Below are 22,009 nucleotides of genomic sequence, written 5' to 3' on the forward strand. Positions count from 1 at the left end.
ACACTCGCGTTTAAGGGGTGTGGGAGGACTAGAAGACGCTCCAGCTCTGGGATTAGCTTAGAATAGTTCCCGCTATTAGTCTCTACAAACGCTATGACTTGTGCTTTAAATATCACCAGGAATACAAACAACAAAAACACACACACACACACAAAAAACTGTAGTTATTATTAATTTTGGCTGGGCGGAAGATAAGAAGCGATAGCAATAGTGTACAGCAAGATCACATAGGCCTGGCAACTAGCAAGTACTGAGAATGGGGACTTTATTCCCATGAAAATAATAACTAGCAAAGGGCAAGATCGTGTTTGCAATCTTCCTCGGGCTCATTTCGCACACCAAAACTGATACCTCGCTCCCAAAAATATTCCTCCTGTGTTGTGTGTATGTTTATCGAGGCAAGAAAACTTTTATCTTATACGTAAAATAATTCATTACCTGATCTAATAAATACCGTTCGCTAGTATTACCTGATCTAATAAATACCGTTCACTAGTATTACCTGATCTAGTAAATACCGTTCACTAGTATTACCTGATCTAATAAATACCGTTCACTAGTATTACCTGATCTAATAAATACCGTTCACTAGTATTACCTGATCTAGTAAATACCGTTCACTAGTATTACCTGATCTAATAAATACCGTTCACTAGTATTACCTGATCTAATAAATACCGTTCACTAGTATTACCTGATCTAATAAATACCGTTCACTAGTATTACCTGATCTAATAAATACCGTTCACTAGTATTACCTGATCTAATAAATACCGTTCACTAGTATTACCTGATCTAATAAATACCGTTCACTAGTATTACCTGATCTAGTAAATACCGTTCGCTAGTATTACCTGATCTAATAAATACCGTTCACTAGTATTACCTGATCTAATAAATACCGTTCACTAGTATTACCTGATCTAATAAATACCGTTCACTAGTATTACCTGATCTAATAAATACCGTTCACTAGTATTACCTGCACACACGTAGATGCTAAATTATCATACAATACTAAACAGTTTTTGCTACGTTTCTATAACTTATTTTAATTTATTTTTACAAGTTATAAATGATACAGACTTTATACACAGACCTTAGTATAAGATAAACTTCAAGGGTCATGTAAACATTAACCTTCAACTTATAATTTAACCTTCAACTTACCTGGTAAATTAACCTTCATCTCACCTGGTAATTTAACCTTCAACTTAGACAATAAGTAATTAGTGCACCTGGATGTACTCAGTCAGGTAAATTAAATCACTAAATACAATAAGAATTAATACCTATTTAAGTATTTGTTAATTTTTAGTTTATTTACGAATTCGTGTTTAAAGACTTAGTTATTATAACATCTAGTCATAAATATCGAGACCACCTGATATGAACCCCACCTTAAGATGAGCCCCACCAAAGATGAACCTCACCCAGGATGAACCCCACCCAGGATGAACCCCACTCAATATGAACCCCACCAAGATGAACCCCACCCAGGATGAACCCCACACAAGATAAACCCCACCCAAGATGAACCCCACCTTGAGACAAACCCCCACCCAATATGAACCCCACCCAAGATGAACCTCACCCAGGATGAACCCCACCCAATATGAACCCCACCCAAGATGAACCCCACCTTAAGATTAACCCACCCCATCCATCTCATCGTCATTTAAAGCGAGAGATTCTTGGGGGCCAAGTAAAAAAAAAATGTTCTTGTGATCATAAGAGAAAAAAACCCGGGAATCTGTCCTCATAAGAAACGTGACCTTCAGGTGGGAGACAAATCTCTCTCTCTCTCAGGTAAACTCCATACAGGTAAACTTGCACAGGAACGAAATTTACCATAGCTTCAGTATTCACGTGAAGAACTCCAAACACCTGGGACTGAGGAGTAACCTTTTTTGTTTATGGGTGATGCTGTGGTCTGGTTGTGAGGCGCTGAGAGTGTTTGTTGGTTGTCGGTGGAATGAGTCGCTGGGTGGTGGTTGTTGTGGGACGGGATGAACAGACCTTGGGATGTCCTTGGATTAGTATAGTTGACGGTGCTGGAAGATGGAGAGAAGAGGAGGAGGAAGCGGAGGAAGAGGAGGAGGAGAAGGAGAAACAAGGAAAATGAAGAGGAAAAGGAAGAAGAGGAGGAGGAGGAGGAGAAAAAGGGAAGAGGAGGAGGAGAAAAGGGAAGAGGAGGAGGAGGAAAAGGAAGAGCAGGAGGAGGAAAAGGAAGAGCAGGAGGAGGAAAAGGAAGAGGAGGAGGAGTAGGAGTTAAGAAGGGTCGCCTAAAAGTGGAGGATTAGGCATTGTTAACTTTAATGACTTAGTATGACCTCTAACTTGACGTGACCTAACCTAACCCAACCTGACCTTTAAAGATTAATCTATATAACATTTGACGATTATTAAGGTCAAGATAACTGAAGGATCTCTCTCACTCAGCACGTATGGTAGATGATTTTGATCAGTTTAACATTTATTGATGGAAGAATTTTAATGAAGACGCCACACGACTTTGATGAGAGTGACTGAGTGATTCAATTATACTTGTACTGTGTTTTTATTCTCTCTCTCTCTCTCTCTCTCTCTCTCTCTCTCTCTCTCTCTCTCTCTCTCTCTCTCTGTGTGTGTGTGTGTCTGTCTCGATCTATCTTTCTTCCCTTCAAGTCGTACTCAAGGGGTTAAGATATTTGACTCACTAAACTAATACATTGTACTCAGGAGGTAAACATTGTACTCAGGAGGGGTTAAGACACTGTACTCAAGAAGTTAATATGGTACTCAAGGGTTTAATTAAATGAACCACACCTCGAACCCATAGAAAGTCTGACCCAATTTTCCCGAACAGGTTTAGGGATCAGTGACCCAAACCGGTTCCGGATCCGGTCACCACTGGACTGTGGTCAATGAGTGTAAACCGAAACTTAGTCCCATCTCCTTGTAGGCCTAAAGCTCCCTAGTAAGAGGTGGGAGAAAGTACGTCTGGCGAAGTAGGGTCGCCTGTCAAGCGGGTGTCTAGGGTGGAAGTGAACCTGACGCCAGAGTATCAATTATCGACTTGATTTTGTTTCTGACCATAACGTCGACTTCAATAACGATAACAATAACAACAATAATAATAATACTAATAATAATACACAAATAACAACAATAATAATAATAATAATACACAAATAAAGCTAAAATACAAATAAATAGACCCCATGACGTAATCGTGCATTCATAAACTCTGTGACGTCATTGTGGTCATTCACCTTCCTGGATCGCACATAATGGGATTCAAACCGTGTTAGCCCCGGGAGAGTCACGACCCAACACGCTCATCTGCCCCCTTATACTGTACTTCCTCACCTAGGCAGACTGTCATACCTGTCTCTTTATGCACCTCGTCTCTCTCTCTCTCTCTCTCTCTCTCTCTCTCTATCTCATGCAGACACCCGGAAGCAAAAACCACAAGTGACCCAGCATTTATTGTCAAGGTGAATTTGACAAAAAAAAACAAGAAAAGACTCACTGTCACTATAATATATTAAGAGTTGACATGTAGTTTACTTCAGTGCCTATCCTTCAATTCGTGTTCAATTTTGCGTTCTGTCCTTCAACTGGTGTTCAACTGAATGTTCTATGTCTTTATCCAGCCAATGAGCGCGATGGCATTTATGTCTCTTGGTTTTGATTGGCTAGTTTTACCGCCTATATGCCTTGCTTGTGTTAATCTTTAGGTGAAATAAACTGGGATGGGAAATTTCTCAGGTAATCCCCGGGAGTTAAGGAATGATGGTGCGGATTTTTAGAGCACTAAATTAAACCATTAGTGAGTAAAAACTGCTCAATGGACGGACGGAAGCAGCCAGGGATAACATCTATTTCTTTAATCCAACTGTGGAGGATAAAGGAATTGTATTTACACACACTTGAATGATAAAAGGCTAGGCTAGGCGGCCTTCCCTGACGAGTAAAGTGAATGACTGAGTGTATGTTTGGTCAACCCACACATACACACAGCTCACTGACTCAGAGGAGAATGAGAGAGAGAGAAAGAGGGAGAGCAAGGATAAGAGGTTGTAAGAGGGAAGTAAGGGAGCGAGTGAATGAAAAATGTTAACAGCTGGTCAGGGTTAAGAGAGCGAAAAATATAATAAAAAAGAAATCCCAACAAGAGAAGTGACTGATGTAGTGTGGGAGGCAGTTGTCAAGGCTAGGGATGACTTACCAGTGGAGGCAAAACTTCAATACATAAGTAAACAATAACCCAACAGTTGATTTTATCCGATAGAAAGAAAGACGAAGGAATAGATACGTAAAACAATTAGTAAATTCGAAAAATAATCTTAAATGTATAATATAAATGACTTATAACAGGATATTAGATTATTGTTCAATTAATGACTCCTGGCAGATGACTCCAAGATACCTGATGTGGGATGTGAACGACTTGGGTATTTAACCGACCTAGAATACGCGTCGCTTAAATGCCTTAGTTATTAAATCTCAGCAATACAATATAACACCAGTATGAGAGAAATTTAAGGTTTACAATAAAATATTTACCTCAATTATTAATACTAACAGATGAAGCGTCTAAATCATATTATCAGATAAAATTTTTGATCATGTACGTAAAAATATACATGTTTTGTTTTTCGCCAATAAACGTAAGATAATCGATCCACAATATAAGAAAGTTGCTACAGGCCCAAGTGTGGATTTTAATTTACACAAACATGATGAAGTTTATATTACAACGGTACTGGAGGATATTTCGGGCGAGTCATTTAAGATGAAACAGGTTTAAAATATCAATGGCGCTTATTTGATACGCCTTCGTTTAGTTAATGACATTTCAATATTGACATAAACTCCGTTAGTCTTACAAACAAGATTAGAAGAATTGAAAGACACGTTAAGTCAATAGCAAGGAATAAATCATTAAAATTAAACTCATTGGAAAGATTAATTTAATGTAAATAAAATTCCCGTTTTCTATCAATGAATATATTTCGTCAAAGAAAACGGTCTAATGAACTGCCTTAGACCAGATACTAATTGAAATCGAAAAATAACCGCAATAACGCCAGCACGAGTAGCCTAGTACAGTAGTGTCTGAATTAACTGTTATTTAATAGAGCAGTTATTTAGGAGTACTTCTTATGTGCGTGAACTATTATTACAGTACCACAAGAAAGAAAAGGTTAGTATTATAATTGCTGGAGTTCGACACTGTCCAAGCCGAGGTATCTTATTAAGAAAAACACATTGTAGTGAGCTGTTACACATCCTCCATTATCTCTCACTTCTACCTTCTTCTTCCTCTTCTCTCACCTCTTTCTCTTCTCTCACTTCGGTCTGTTCTCTCACCTCTTCCTCTTCTCACTTCTGCCTGTTCTTTCACCTCTTCCTCTGCTCTCACCTCTTCCTCTTCTCTCACTTCGGCCTGTTCTCTCACCTCTTCCTCTTCCTCTTCTCACTTCTGCCTGTTCTTTCACCTCTTCCTCTTCTCTCACTTCGGCCTGTTCTCTCACCTCTTCCTCTTCCTCTTCTCACTTCTGCCTGTTCTTTCACCTCTTCCTCTTCTTGTTTTGACCTCTCCCCCTTCTTCCCCTCTCACTTCGACCTCTCATGCACTGAGTCTTCATCATCTTAACGGACTGGAGACTTACCTTGATACTTCTGACCTGTGAGGATCTCCACCCACGACTAATCCATCACTGACCCACCCCCACGATCTCCCCATAACTCCACTACCCACGATATCCCACGACATCACCCATGACCTCTCACGTCGTCTCCACACTTTTTCCACCCCTCACGGCCTTTTCTCCCTTCACCTTCTGCCCCTTTACCCTCTCCAGATCCCTCTCAAACAGCTGGAGTCGCCCTCTCTGTGCCCTTTCAGTTATATAAGGTCACGGAACCCACATAATGTCAGGCTGTATTTGACCAGATGTTCCTCGTACAGGTTCCTCTAGCATTATCAAACCGCCCTTGTGGCATGTGTGGTATAGCACGCTAACGCCCCGGGCCCTTCACGTAAAGTTCAAGGAAATCACTTGGGCTAACTTACCCCCTCCCTCCTCCCCCCGACACACACTATCTAAGACCTTTAGTAATATTTTTTGTTTTAAATTCTTGGAATATTTCTAAGTGACACAACCATTTTACAACTAGGCGATGGTGTCTGGTCTACGGCTCAAGGGACTAAAACAAATAAACAAAGAAATAATTATGCATAAATATACATTAAAAAGATCTAACACCTTTTTCTTGGCACAATAAACACACAAATATGTGAAGTACAGTTTTACACAAAGTTCCCTGGACACTTTTGACAATATCTGGCATCAATTTGAGGGTCATTTAGACACGATATTTGTTTTAGGGCATTATGGGATGTTGTTTCTTCATTTTAAACTAACAAATTATAATCAAAAGCTACGTTCACCAATCACATCTATGTCAGATATTACCAAGTGTTTAAATTTTGGCTGCAATGTAAACTTCTATAGCCTATAATTAGACAAAATGTTATTAGGATAAACCAATTTAGTGAAAATAACAAAATTGTAACGTAAGGAAAGGAAATGTAATACAAACATTAAGTACAGGTTGTGTTTAAGTCTCAAACCGATTCCGATATTATTTGTGGTCACTCGAGGAAGGTTATACAAGGTCAGACACACAGCTCAGATATACTCCTATCCAAGTAACCTTCAGCCACAACAACAACACCAACAACATAAACGCCATATTTACATTCGCTTTTAAGTTTTTTATTTCAAACTCGAATGCAAAACAGAGCGCCTTTAGATAAGAGACTGACACAGACAGTCAAACCCACATACAAACAGAAAAACACACACGTTGGACGATGCGAATATAACAAGACATTTGAAAAACAATATGCCAAAAGCCTCGGTCCAGACTATTAAAGGTTGTGAACCATCGGTGTGTTTTTTCTGGTGACTGAAGATACAAGAACATTATTGAGTCTCGGTGGCTTAGTTCAACGCCGCATCGAGTGTCGTCTTTGTTTCAGGTGTAAGATACTGCAATACTGCTTCACATCATCAACCAAAGGAATGATTTAAGTTAAGATGAGGAAATATTAGTATAAATATCATTGGCGTACTTCAAGGGCCGGTACATTAATGCGTGTTATACTAGTTATGTTTACTATAGATTATAAGAACTTGAAGAGCGTTTGGTTTAGGTAATGCATTATTTAGTAAATTTTTTTGTAACCCACAATTATAATATCAGCAGCCAACAACATTGACAACAAACGTAGTAGTGACACCGAGAAACAAACTGCCAACTCTGCCAACATACGATATACCTCACAGGGTCACGGTCTCATGTGATCTTTGCCTTTTTTGGGGTGAAGGAAACAAAAATGATGAAGTCTTCGTGTTCCTCAGTGACCTACTTATACTTGACCTTGGATGACCTTAGACAAGAGTGTGGACTACTAACACACACACACAATCAAGCACTGAATAGACGCAACACAAGCATTATGAATCACAGAAGTTGGTGCATCGATTACAATGGGTGGTTTATCATTCACATAAACAGATACATCAACGACGAAGATGGGTATATAAATCACACACTCTCGGTCATCATCAGAGAGAGAGAGAGAGAGAGAGAGAGAGAGACAACAGCGTGAGTGAAGCAGCATAAGCAACCATCACAAAAGCTTCCCCACGGTAACTTATAAGGAGGAAGACTCACATCACAAACCCAGAAAGGAAACGACGATATTTTTTCCCGTGTCCTCCTCCTCCCCCTCCCCAGTGCTTACAAGGCTATGACACTTGAGTTAAGAGGATGTTATTAACGACTGTTATTAATTCCGGTTATAATCAACACCTGTGCTTTCGATAATACAATAAAATCATACGTTTATATTAATTTTGTTTTCATATAATTAACAGTTTACATTAAGGTGATTTTTTTACGTTACTCTTATATTGTTTACGTTATATTTACAGAGTATTTCACATGGTTACAGCACACTAGATCTATTTTGTTTTCGGTAGACAAGTATAATTAGTGTGTGGCCGGGTACCGCGCTCCACCGCCTTCATTTCTTCAACTACAAGGTGATCTCGAGGTGCCCAGGAGCGACCGAGTGAACATAACATAACACGAATAATAATCGATACCAATTGAAGTTTTTTATTTCCTTTTATGTAGTTCTATCCTTTAACAACAAAGATCTTTAAACATGGTAACTTTAATCTCATACACAAGATAAGAAACTACGAGTATTAGATATTTAGAGCGATATATATTCGTGTTTATTGAAGGCCGACTGATGAATGGTAACTAAGACGTGTTGACTGACCTGTCTGTTAGTGGTAAATAGTACGTGATCGTCAGTGTGTTCTAGCAAAAGGTTCAGAAGGCGAGAGAGAGAGAGTTAGAGCTTAAGCACTTCCTCATGATCACGTATATGTGGGGTTAGATTACATAACAAAGGTTCCATTATCCAAGTATTTACAGTGCTGGGGTGTTAGATGTGGTGACGTATATATTATTAAAGTTAACAGTAGAGAAAGTTTAATGCTGGCTTTAAATTCTGTTCAAAGCCACATGTATGAAGTTATTTAGAGTTACAAAGAGCTGTTCTGAAATAAAGTAAAGACACTGATACAATCTTCATTCAGTCGAAGTATTAACGGATTACCTGAAGATTAGCCCCCTACCTTATTTCACCTGAAGATTAACCCCCATAACATTGCCTAGGGAGGGTTAAGTAAGGTTAGTGTTAGGGTGGTCAATCTTCAGGTGACTTGAGATAGCTAACATCTTCTTAAAATTAACAAACCAAGATAATATTCAGTGAGTTATGGTCCTATTATTTCGACCTTCCTTTTCATCTACTGTTCCAATTTACTCTCTTCCCACACACACTGTACTTAACGGCACCCTGATCTACCTGGCCCCAAACCTGTTTTTCATTCCCATAAACCTTATCACGTAACTTAACATGCTCCCTCCCCTCCCTCCACCTCACCACATAAAAATACCCTCAACACGCTCCAGTCTCCTTATCTCCCTGTCGAGAGAACTCACTCACTTCACCACTTCCTCTTGCATTAACCTTCAGAACTTTAATCACTGGGGTGCATTTATCTCTTAGAACGATCGTGTCATGTTCTCTTCAAATGAATAGTGCCAGGTCATGTTGTACATTAGTCAGTGCAGCTGCGGCGTCATCTTATGTACACCTTGCTTATACACTCCTACCGCTTCATTGGTTACTGGTGTAAGTCTGGCATAAGCGCCCTGGAAGAGGTTCTGGTTCATTGTTGTTGATTTTCGTTGTGAAATATAGTGTCAGTTTACAAGTGAGTGTTAGCCACCAGTAAACGGAACTACTTTATAATGTTAGGGTAAGAGGAAATTGTGTGAATATATACTGTAAATATTCTTGGGACATATCTTAAACCTTTTTTTTATGACGAGTAACCTAACCTAAGCTAAACTAATTTACAGTTCTCGTTTATGGACCCTAGTTGTTGAAGCTCAGTAATACACGTCAACACAACACACTGGAATACTACCAGAGCTAATATATAAACCAATAATAACCTTAGATATAATAACTAACACTAACAACAGCAATCACTATATCAACAATAACCACGACTTACAACCCACAAACAACAACCACAATCTTTTCACCAGACACAATTAGCGATATCAACCATCATTATAATTCATCTTATATATATCACTAACAACAATTACCACTAGCATCTTCCCTAGCAATATACAACGAACACCATCCCTTCTACCGATGTTAACAAAGAAACAACAACCACGCATTTCCTACCCTTAACAATAACAATTATCTCCTTTCTACCACCACCACCACCAACCACCATTATCACCACTAGACGAAAATAGAACTAGCCATTGGAAAACCCCTCCTCTATCTTTACCCTCCGTCTCCCACCCTGGTGAACACTTTCCCTTTCTTACCGTTTGACCTTCTGAGCGACACTTTTCACTCGCCATCGTCCGCGTCTCTTTATTCTCCGTTTTCCCTATCGCTCGCCGCCACAAACACAAGGGGTCGCATGTTTTCCTTGGGCGTTGGTTACGAGTGTTTGTTTGTGCTTTGTATCTTTTGTGTTTGGCGTAATTTTTGCGTTTTCTTTTACTCCGATTGTTTTCTCGTGTCTGTTTTATTTGGTTATTTTAATGTATTTGATTTTGTTTTTTTTATTCCTTTGTTAATTTGTTTGTAGTTTGTTTATGTTTCCTAGAGTTTTATTCTTCCTTGTTTTGTTTGAGTATGTTGAATATTTTACTGCGTTTATTTTCATCCGATCACTAACCTTACTTACATGGGTCATTCATTTATTCTCTTACTTCGTTATCTTCCCATTATGTTTCGTTTGGCAGAGAAGAGGGAAGGGGGCTAGCGTAGGAAAACGACAGTGGTGAATATCATGTATTGGGCGTGTGTGATAATGGTGACATATTTGGCGTGTTAGTACAATGTTGAACAGTCTTTGCACTAACTCAATGGCGCCAAAAATTCACTTGTGTTGTTTTGTTGTAGATTTTCGTCTATTGTGTATTTCTTGTTTATAGTGAGTATATGTCATTTATTTGTTTGTTTTGCTTGTTTGTGGTGTGTTTGCTTTCCATATGTTTGTTTTCGATGTTTTGTTTGGTTTGATTTTTATTGTCTAATTTGTCTTTGTGCTTATAATCTGTTTATATGCTTATTTTTTAACGTAAACATTTATTTTCTAGTTGTTTTGGCGCGCGCGTGTGTGTGTGTGTTTATTTATCTATCCACTTATCCAATAATTCAGATAATGCCCTATGATAAAAAAAAATAAAGCTATTTCCGGTCATATGTTGGCATTTCCTCCTGGGGGGGGACTCACCGCTTTCACCATAACACCAGACGATTTTATTAAACAACAAGAGATTAATGACGTCGCTTTGATAGTCTGAGATAAATGCCTACAATATAAGTGGATATATTCATTAAAATTTATGTTAATAGTATAAGCATTTATATAGATTCATTAATTCAATTCAACGTGCAAGAAGTGACACGTAACAGGTTGGTGTTTGGTGGAGTGATTTGCATACTTGATTTCCAATAGATGTAAATTCTTATAAAACTGTACTTTATTCACCTGTTTATATCTCTAATTCACTACTAAGTCAATTAATTTAAGTGAGAATTAGATTTAGATAGTTAAGATAACACGAGACACTGAATACTATGCGTTCCCCTCCCACTACGCAACTTACGCCCGTCCTTGCGTGAGGGAGTACAGACGGGGAAGTATGTACGCACAGTTTAGTAATCTCATTTCCTTGTAAATAAATCAGAAAACACAACATTACAGCAATGACTAAGTAACCTATCTAATCTGATAAAATTATATGTGTTGGTTACGTCAGGTTCTCACTAGCTAATGGGAGAAAAAAATGGGGGAAGTTTACAGGCATCGTATTGGGAGAGTTGCCTTATTTGTATCGAATAACTCTGATATACAGTACCGTCTTATAAAATAAGTTCCTAAAATTACCATGGTGAATTGTGATGATTCTGGGCTTTTTTATATTTTGTAATTTTTCTCGAATGAACAATAGAAAAAAAAATAGATACAAGATTATCCAGTAATTTATTATTTTTATTTCCGACATCTATGAAACAATGGAGAAGAGGAAATGTGTTAGAGTGAAAACAGTGGGAGGGAGGGTGGGGTCCGCGCGCACTGCAGGAGTCACTTGTTGACCTTGAGCAATTACCACAATGAATCAGGTTCACATACACGTACCATAATGAACCCCGCGAGAGGATAATTTCCTTACATAACTGTTAGGTCATAGTGTCAATTATACTTAAAACGTTACTTCCTTTACGTACTAAATATAGTATACTTCCCTCGAGACACTTAACTGGAACAAAGAAAACCTGTTAGGCTGTAAGTGTCAATTATAAAACTTATATTAAAAATCCAGTTTAAGTTTTTACGACCGCGTGATTATTGAGGGCTTGATGTTAATGTAAAAATATTTGTTCATATATCACTTTCATTTATCGTTTTATCTCTTTTTAATAAATTTCGTCAGTAAATACTTTTATTCTTTTAATCTTCGTGTTTATGACTGAACCGTTCACCAGTATACACACACGCTACATCCTGGTGACGGTCAAGTTGGTCCATATTAACCTTGAGATGTTATTGAGGAGAGAGATCCATTCACACATGAAATACGGGAATGATCGACAACACATTCATGAAGGGAGGGAGGGAGGGAGCCCGAGTGTAACGGGTATAGAAATAGTGATATAATTCTCACTAACAAATGGGTGAAAGTTGTCTCCGCCATTTAACCGTGCAAGGACCATTTCCCGTATCCAATCTTAAAGAGGCAATTTCCGGGGATATTAACAAAGCATTCATTATCTTAATGACAGTCACTTGGAAAACTTTTATTCATTGGATACCAGAAACGTGTTTTTTCTAATCAAAATTATCTGCATTAATTAACTTTTATCTTTATATTATTTATTTATCCTGGAATTTTTTTTTACAGTAACCAACTTTACCCGAGACCTCACCTTGAATAATAATCTTCGTTACTAAAATGGAATGGCGTGTCAAATGCTCACCAACCAATCACAAGTCCTGCTGACCAGACTTAGTTAACAATTGGCAGTAGCTCACTATAGACTGTGGCCAGGACAAACATTTCCTTTTAATAAGCGTCTCTTTAGTGGAAGTGAGGAAATATTATGCTCTTGTACACGACGCCAAGTTTATTATCTACCTAACAATGTCTTGAAAACAACAGATATAATATTTCAATAGCATAATTGTATTCGTAACGCCTGAGTAACAAAATTAATAATAACATATATTCCGTGTCCTTTTTCCTGTCATATACGAAATTAGCTAAAAAATATATAAAAATTGCCTTCTAAATTAAGTTATGTTAGTTTACCATTCACGTTTTCTTTGGACGTTTATTTTTTTTACATTTTCTATGGAGGAAATCATTCCGTAGGTGTAGCTTGGATCACGTGATATTTTCAGATTTTTTATTATATTATTAATGTTTACGTTCAATCAACCCATTTTTCATCTACACTGACTTAACTGATGGATGATTATAAAATAGACTAATTCTTTACCACTGTTCTCATTAAACCCATCTCTATTCACATGTAATTTTAATTTACTCGTACTTAGACATTTTTCAAGGATTTGCAAATAACTCTATGGGTTTTACTCTTCATGTGTGGGGTTGTAGGGTACGTAGCTTTGTATAGTGTGTTCATGTTACGACAACTTTGAACTTGTAAAAGACACATGCACACACTATAAACATCTTCACACACACACACACACACAACAGAAACAACGTCGTGTCACCTATGAACCCCTAAAATGACCCTTCAACTTCAAGTTAATTAAACAAAAGAGCATCGCTAGTACCTCAAATATCTATACCCTTGAAACTCTAATCCAAACCCCATTTAAAATATTCCATAACTTAATAAATACTTTAATCAATGAGGTTTACTTCCATTTTGGTATAATTTTTATCAATATATATATATGTGTGTGTGTGTGTGTCCTAACGTGAAGAAATAGGCCAAAGGTGTATTGATATAAGTATGAAAATTTTGAGTAAGCAAATTTGAAATATAAGTAAACATATAAGATTATATTCTCACTGATTATTGAACTCTTAATTGCAATATATAAAGTTAGTAAATAAATATGCGAATTGTCCTCAACATTCAGTAATTAAATATTTTCCTCCCTCTCATTAATTCAATATTTTTATTGTTCATCAAAGTTTTTGTTCTTTTTTTCACTCTCATCTTTCTCTTTCTCTCTCCTTGTTAGTTTTTCTCTCACCTACCAAGGCGATCTTCTGATAAACGAAAAAACAACACGTTTATATTTTTAGCTTACCCAAGACTGTTCATTTTACACTCGTGAGGCCAAACTCTTGATAATTAATAGTATTGAAAACTTTGATATATATATAATAGCAATTCCTCATTTGTTTTGATATAGCAGTTTTTTAATGTTATTCTACTGTAAGTGATTAATCTCTTGATTATTGTTGCTTAAACTGAGTCCTGACCAGTTATTCCCAGTCTCTCTGTGTCCTTAGCAGTCATCTTACATCTCAATGACTTTTCCAAATAGGTAACTCCCCTTAACCTTTGACCAGTTCGTGAGGTCAGTGATGCACAAATATAAGCACGTACTCCACCACCTTCGCTAGATCACGAGTGAATCTTTGAAGACGAAAGTTGGAGCGAGGCGAGATGTACTGAAGGGGCTACGAGCATACGGAGCATTGTCACGTCCACATTAACGAATCATTAAACTTAAAATTTACACCCGATTTCCAAAACAAACACCTACCATATCAATACACAGGGTACTGTATTTCCTTGTGAGGCTGCCATGTTAGCAACAACGAGCTCAAAGCTGAACAAGTTTTTGGTGGTGATATTCACGACCAACTTATCACAGCACTTCCGGTGACATTTTATAAACCTTGACAACTAGAATTAGACTAAATTGGTGTCAAGTAAACAAGAAATTAGTGACCTACAGGCAGCTACATGGATATTATATGATGAGCGAGCCGAACTAAAGTCTGTTTGGTTAAATGTCATGGCCGAGCCTCGCGCCATTGTGTCTTGTCCGACCATAGCGCTGGTGGGTGGGCGGCCCCTCTGTCCCACGCCAGCCTTTGTGTCCACGCCTCATCCACGGCCACACCTCATCCATTCCCACGCCTCATCCGCGCTTGCGCTTCATTCACCCTGCACCTTATCTTTTCCTGCATTCTACCCATGTCCATACCATACCCACTTTCTACCCATGCCCACGTCTCATCCATACCCACGCCTCTTCCGCGCCCACACTTCAACTACGTTAATGACTCAAACCTCGTCCACGCCCACCAAGTCTCTGTATATAAGCCCACGCCTCGTTCTTCAGCCTATATCATACATTACTCCCCTCAGCTGCCAATAGACACCATTAAGATGATATTAATTCAACAACTTTGCCACTTATTGACTTGCTCCAGGAGAATACTTTATTAGCCTACCAAAATCAGTTAAAAGGGAATGCATTAACCTGTTAAATTAATTTCTTAGTACCTTCTAAAGTTAAACTGGCCTTAAGATTGCTAAACTGAACTGAAGTCGACGAAACGTGAAGTTAATTCGACTAAACTGAAGGAAGTTAAGCAGCGTCACTGGCCTATACATGTCCTTGCCACTGGCGAAGGGCGTTGCACTCCTGATTAATGGCGAATGGCAAACAAGTGATTCCAACCCTGGTCTGGCGAACGTAATAACTTGTACATGTCTACTAGTTCACCCACCTTTGTAATATTCTGTAGAAAGGATGAATCGACGTCGTGTGGTCAATGTTTCGATATTTTGTACTTGTTGGAGCTGTGACGATCGGTGTGTGGGGAGCATCTTACGTAAATTCAAGTGGTTTATGTACAAATCGTCGTTTCTTGGCCTGTGTTTCAGATAGATATCAGAGGGTAAGCCACCTTCTCACTCACAGTAACCTCTAGGCATTGACCACGACCTCTCACTACCCTCACCTTAACAATTTAAATGCCCCATCACGCCGCCAGAATAACAACCACGCTGAATACACAAGCTACCGCAGTTCTCGTTTGCTATGTATTCGTTTTTTCTCTAATTTAACATATTAGTGTTATAATATTACCTAATTCGGTGTTATTTACTTTATTTGTCATTAATGTAGCTTTATAGTTGAGCATGTCAGTTAGGCATTAAGAGTTACAGAATTGTTTACAGTTTACATTCGGAGTGGATGATATTGTTAACAGCTACAAGCACTACTCACCTAAAATAATTCTTTAGTTTATCGCTTAACAACAAATTTGAGTATACTTTATTAAAACTATTTTTTCGCAAATATCAAAGTCTTGAACTCAATTTTACTTTTAATATGTGAATTATAGTTGTTGTGATTTTTTAGATGGCGTTATTGCGTTTTTTTTCTCGTGTTTTCATCAAAGCTTCGGAGATTTATGTCTTTGTGGTTAAGGGAAAGTTGTTTCCAATTAGGAGGAGGAGGAGGAATGTGGTAGCCTCAGCTGCACAGATAAACCTAAATAGTTTTAAATAACCCTACTATTTATTCTTACTACTATAAATTTCCATTTTTATTTACCGGTTCCACTAATATTATCATAATTCTATGCTGAAGACACCATCTGGTTCACCCGTTAGACACAAAGACCATTACTTTCTTGTGATCTTTATAACACTCACTCAGCCTTGACCCACTAGTGTGTTAATGGACTAAGATAAAAAAAAATATACATAAAAAAGAGGAGAACTCCCTACTCTCAGGCGCTGGGGTTATTAGTTTGAATATTGTGTAGGGTTGTAATTCGTCTATATCTTTTTGGAGATTCACATGCCCGTATTTATTGATATCGATATTGGAATATTTTTTTAACAAGAAAAACGTAAATACAAAGTGATTTTATCTATCCATCTATTTGTATTTATCTATTTTTCATCATTTGTTAATTTCATTTGTTTATGTTTATGTCGTATACGAAATGAACCTATCTTCTACCGAGCAGATTTTAATATCATATAACCGATCTCTAAGGCTAATGATTTGATCTATAATACACTATAGGAAAAACAATGAATATCAACATCAACGGTAAACTGAATTTTCTCCGGAACACATGTAAGAACGTATCTAACAGAATCATTATAACACAGACTACGTCAAAAATATCTCCATTGGTTTGACCAGGTGACCTCGCTGACCGTCACACCTGGTTGGGTCAGAATGGAGAGGGGAAGTGCTACGCAAGGATGAGTTTCTTTGGCTAGGAAGTAACGTATGAGTTATCTCTACCAATCACACGCAAGTGTATAGACATAAACATGGAGACTCAAAAAATTGATTAATATACCCAGGAAATATATTTTTTGTGTGATAAAGTTTGTGGTAAATTTCTCACGTAATTTTAGGCACGGGTGTAGGTTCGTCAAGCTTGTTCTGGGGCCATCATTCACTACGCTCGCTCCACAGGGTACATGATTCAATAAATTCACGTTAGTTCCTTATAAATGCGTAAAAAAATATATACAGAAACAGTTAAGTCTTAGTAAACAACACAAACAACAATACCAACATTATAACAAAAAACAACAATAATAACAACAAACTCAAAATCCACGAATCATGATGTCCTTGGAGAAATGATTGGACAAGGCAACTCAAGATGGGGTTCGGCAGCTAAGCCCTGGACCGCTCTGTATACTATCTTGGGTTAAAGATGAAAGCCCCAAAAAGTTGATTTTTCAGATGTTTTAATTTTTTTTTGTGTTTTATTCATCTTTAGGGCATATTTTCTACTTCTATCAACCAAACAAGAATATAGACTTATATTAATCTGCTCAAAAAGTGGTTTGATTCTCGCTCCTATAATTATACGGATATTTGAATCACCTGAAGATTAAACACACTACGCTACCTGGGGAAGGGGGGGTTAGCTAGGTTAGGTCTGATTGTTACTTTCGGTTAGCTTAAGTTCTGGTAGGTTAGGTCTAGTTATGTTATGTTCAATTAGGTTATGTTAGGTTATGTTTAGGCTATATTAAGTTAAAGTTTGGGGGTTTAATCCTCAAGTGAAATAAATTGAGATGTTTACAAGTGACCTAGAAACCGACAGCATATTACGCCATAGAGTCAGGTTAGAAAACCCTTTGGAGACCTGAATCCACGTGTATAAGACTTCTGCCCAGCACACTACCTAAGACTACCACCAGACAGTGGACTCCCCCGCACCATACTGTTGCTGGAAGATAAATACCAAATGCTCTTCCGTGCGTCCTTTTTCTTTTACACCAAGGTTCTCTGCCATGGTATTTAGCCAGCGGTAACCTACCATATAAAGGTCAGGGTCCAAATGGCCTCTAGTGGGTTAGGTAGACATATAATTCGGACAGCTGATTATAGGTGTGTGGCTGGGTTTCGCTAGATCCTGAGAGAGAGAGAGAGAATTCATGACCCTGTATACCCCATCGCCACCTCCTAGCAACCCTTATCACATGCCAACATCACCTAGAAACACCCTATCACACGCCCAGCATGCCCCTAGCAACCCCTCATCTCATATTCATACCCAAAATCCGAGCAACCATGACTTCAGGGTTCCTCCATTCTCTAGCACCTCCTGTCTCCACACCCACCCTCCCTAACACGACCTACTTGACGCCATCTTACACTTACTGTACGTACCTCGGAACCCCAAACTCCTGATGCCGCATTGTATTTCACTATCTCCCTCTCCCCCCCACCACCCCCTTCCCACACCTGCACCCTGGACACACCGCCACTGGGAAAAGGCTAAAAACTAGGCCAGAAGAAGGTGGGTGTGGCTAGTTTTTGTAAAGGGGGGGAGGAGTGGGATATCATCACCACCACCTCCACCACCACCACCACTAATCCAGACCTTCGTTACCCACTCCCACCGACGACCCATTGAAATCCTCATCTTGCCTATAGATATCCCTCTCCCTTCCCACTCCCTTCCCTTTCTCCCCTACTCACTGACTAATCGACCATCAAGTATCCCTATACCACAAATTCCGTGAATAAATACCACCGAATTAAGATAAATAAATAAACAAATGCCACTCATACCAACCAGTGTCCTTGGTACAGGTTGTCTAAGGCTCACACGTTCAAGGTTCCCCCAAACTGAAGATGTAAGGACGGACTGGCTGGTTCCCTGAAGTTACGACGCAAACAAAGCGATCGGAATAGGTGTCTAAACTGCATTGAAATTCTAAGCATCAAATGAACAGAAAATAACTCACAGATCTAATGTCCGAATTTCACTGGCTTTAGTTAAGAGTCATGATAGGTATAAACAAAATATAACAAACAAACTAACCAAATAAATAAACAGATAAATAAATAAAAAATAAATATTTTTAAAAGTATTTACAGATATGGACATAAATATTGGCAGTTCAACTTTTTCTCTCACTTCACACGACCGCGAGTTCTCACAGGGGAGGAAGTAAAAATTCTCAACAAACTGATATTATTTTACTTCCTACTTCTTCTGTAATCACTTCTTATGCCCTACTTTCTAATTTCACCGAGGAGGAGGAAGAGGAGGAAGAGGAAGAGGAGAAGGAGGAGGAGGAAGAGGAGGAGGGGAGAAGTTAGAGGGGTAGAAGGAATTGGAAGAGAGGAAGAGGGGGAGGAGGAAGAGAAGGAGTATGTGGAGGAGTTGTTGAAGAGGAGGATGGGTAGAAGAGGAAGAATTGGAAGGGACGAAAAGGAAGAGGAGAGGAGGGAGGAGGAGGAAGAAGAGTTGAAGTATGTAGAGGAGTTGTAGGGAATGGGAAGGAGATTGAGGAGGAGAGTTCAATCTTCATAATGACACCTGTTTTGGTATTCATCTTACACATATAGTCTTGATAGTATTTACGGCTTATGGGGTCTCCGGGTCTCCTCAGCCCCACACAGCACGATAGAGACAGCCTCCTTCCTTCCAGCCCTGACCTCTCGTGATACATTCTACACGTTAATCTAAACTAGTCAGACAAGTCAACATTACTGACACCTTTACGTCACTTTGTGTTTGCTTATCGACTTAGGATATGACGATTTAATGCCCTCAATAGGTTTAATTTGGATTAGGTTTAACTACCCTAACTTTAACCTAACTTTAACCTAACCTAACGCTAATCTAACTTTAACCTAACTTTAACCTAACCTAACCTACCGTATCTTAACGCTGGTGGTGGTGGTGATGATGACAATGGTGGTGATAGTGTTGTCAATGGGTTGGTGATGGTGGTGGTAGGAAGAAGAAAGAGGGTGAGGAAGGGGGAGATGTATGGCTCCTGATCTTCCCCCCCTTCCCTCCTCCCCTACCTTCCCCAAACCCGTTAAAGAAGGCTACAACCACAAACAATTTGGGTCCCGCTATTAAAAGTGACTCAACCTCCCCTTCCTAGATCACCCAGCCGCTACTAGCGTTCTCTGAGGCGACTTGTCTGCTACACAAAATAAAATAAACAATATCATCGAAAAATAATTCTCATCAATATATAAATTCTAGGTATTCTATTTTGTTAATCATGAATATATACATTCCAGTTATTTCTTTCGTATGTTATTGTTTAATTAGTTGGATCTACGAGTATCTCTCACGATGCGATTTGTGTTCAATTCCTATTTGAGTCTGATGTGAGAGGTGGATTTGTTGACTCCAGTGTGACAGACTGTACTAAACATGACAAGTTTTCTCTATGTTATTCCATTTCCTCCTTCACCTTAGACTAAACTAAAACCCTCATTGGATCTTTAGGGATACAAACCTCACATATTTCTTAGTCATGACGAGACACCTATCTAGTACAGTACATATCAAATCATGATTACAATACCTGAGTCCTCATCATGGAACACGGAACACGATGATGGTGGCGAACAAACTGGCTGTAGGATGATCTTCAGACACACGAGCTTTCACCTTATCATCTTTAGGAATCACAAAAAACTATACAGCGCCATCTGTCTATCAGAATGTCTACCAACTGTCCAGATCTGAACAGCACTTCATGAGGAAGGATCACTGTGCGGGCTCCGGAAGGTGACGTCATCGGTGGGTGGAGCCTAGCGACAAGCAGTAGCGCTGTTAGTGTCAGTTTGCTTGTTACAGAACTCCGCCTATTGCCCTACTCACCTACAAAGGCCAAGGCAACAACGAGCTTACTTAACACTTACTGTTTAGGATGTTGAGTGCTTGTGAACAGTCCAACAGGTGGCGCTTGTGTGCTGATGTTTGCTCGTCTCTTCAATATGACTGATATTTTTTGTTCTTGTTATCGTTGTTAGTCATTATTTAGCTTCTGTTGCTTGTTTTTTTCTCGTTCTTAGTATGTATAATCTGATGTTATTGTTGTATTTGGTTTGTTATTGTATTTCTTGTCTTTAATCCTGAAATAACAGTGTAGAAAGTGGTTTTATTATTATTATTATTATTATTATTATTATTATTATTATTATTATTATTATTATTATTATTATTATTATTATATTAACATTAGTAGTAGTAATAGTAGGAGTACCACCAGCCATATTTCATATTCTGATTAATTTCATCTATGTTATGTACCAATTTCATATACAATTATGAATCACACGTTTTGTTGACATTATGTTAGTCAAATTGTTGTATCTTTTTAACGTTGAGTCACCCAGGCAATTATTTCTATCCCTTTTAGTTTCCCCTCTAGTTTACTAGTTTATTCGTTTTCTTTTTTAGTTATAATTCAGTTTCTTCTCCGTTTTCTCTTACTTTTTCTTATTGTTGTGCTCCTGCTATAAGCATTTACTTTTTTCTCCCTCTCTTTTTCTTTATTTTAATTATTTGCCGTTTCTCATATTCTTTCTTTACTTCATTTCCATTTCTTTCCTTTAAATTTCCTCCTTAACTCTCCTTCATTGCCTATCTACACGAGAAATCAATGTAAACTTCTAAGAGGATTTGACTGTATCTATCTCAATCGATCAATTAATCCATCTATCAGTCTATATCTCAATCTATGTAACTCTTCCTTTCACGTAATCTTACCCCGAGTATGTTTGTGTGTCTTCGCCAGGGTGTGTTGGTGTTGTGTAGTGGGGTGTTGTCAGGGGAGATCCTACGCTACACAGAGCCACAACACTCCAGGAGCGAGAATGGAAGTCCTGGCCTCAATGTAACTGGCAGGTGGAGGTGAGAGTTTAAGAGCAGTTCTTTGAGGTAGCAAAGAGTTATGTTCCTCTATGCAACAAAGCTTTAAATTTCTTTGTGCGACAGTTAAGTTCCCCTGCAAGAAGTTCCTCTGAATTCTTCTAAGCACCAAAGACGTAAGTTCCTTTATGCAACAAAGATTTAAGTT

At 38.4% G+C, this 22,009-nt stretch overlaps 2 protein-coding genes across 5 annotated transcripts in view; one reads left to right on the forward strand and one right to left on the reverse strand.

Annotated features, from left to right (window-relative positions):
- Positions 1-20,634, reverse strand: part of LOC121868398 (protein Star-like) — a 42,210-nt gene extending 21,576 nt beyond the window's left edge. The window contains exon 1 of the mRNA XM_042368999.1: positions 20,510-20,634. The gene's annotated coding sequence lies outside the window, so the exon portion shown is untranslated. The remainder of the gene's footprint in view (positions 1-20,509) is intronic.
- The window catches only part of LOC121868397, a 37,823-nt gene that overhangs the window by 10,691 nt on the left and 5,123 nt on the right, over positions 1-22,009 (forward strand). For all 4 annotated transcript variants that reach the window (XR_006089391.1, XR_006089392.1, XM_042368996.1 and 1 more), the window contains exon 2: positions 21,728-21,843. Coding sequence is in view for 2 of the 4 variants with exons in the window: in XM_042368996.1 (XP_042224930.1) it covers positions 21,728-21,843 (116 nt within the window). In the remaining 2 variants the exon portion in view is untranslated. The remainder of the gene's footprint in view (positions 1-21,727; positions 21,844-22,009) is intronic.

The sequence above is a fragment of the Homarus americanus genome, unplaced genomic scaffold (genome assembly GCF_018991925.1).
Source record: "Homarus americanus isolate GMGI-L3 unplaced genomic scaffold, GMGI_Hamer_2.0 scaffold19318, whole genome shotgun sequence".
In the NCBI taxonomy this organism is placed as follows: Eukaryota; Metazoa; Arthropoda; class Malacostraca; order Decapoda; family Nephropidae; genus Homarus; species Homarus americanus.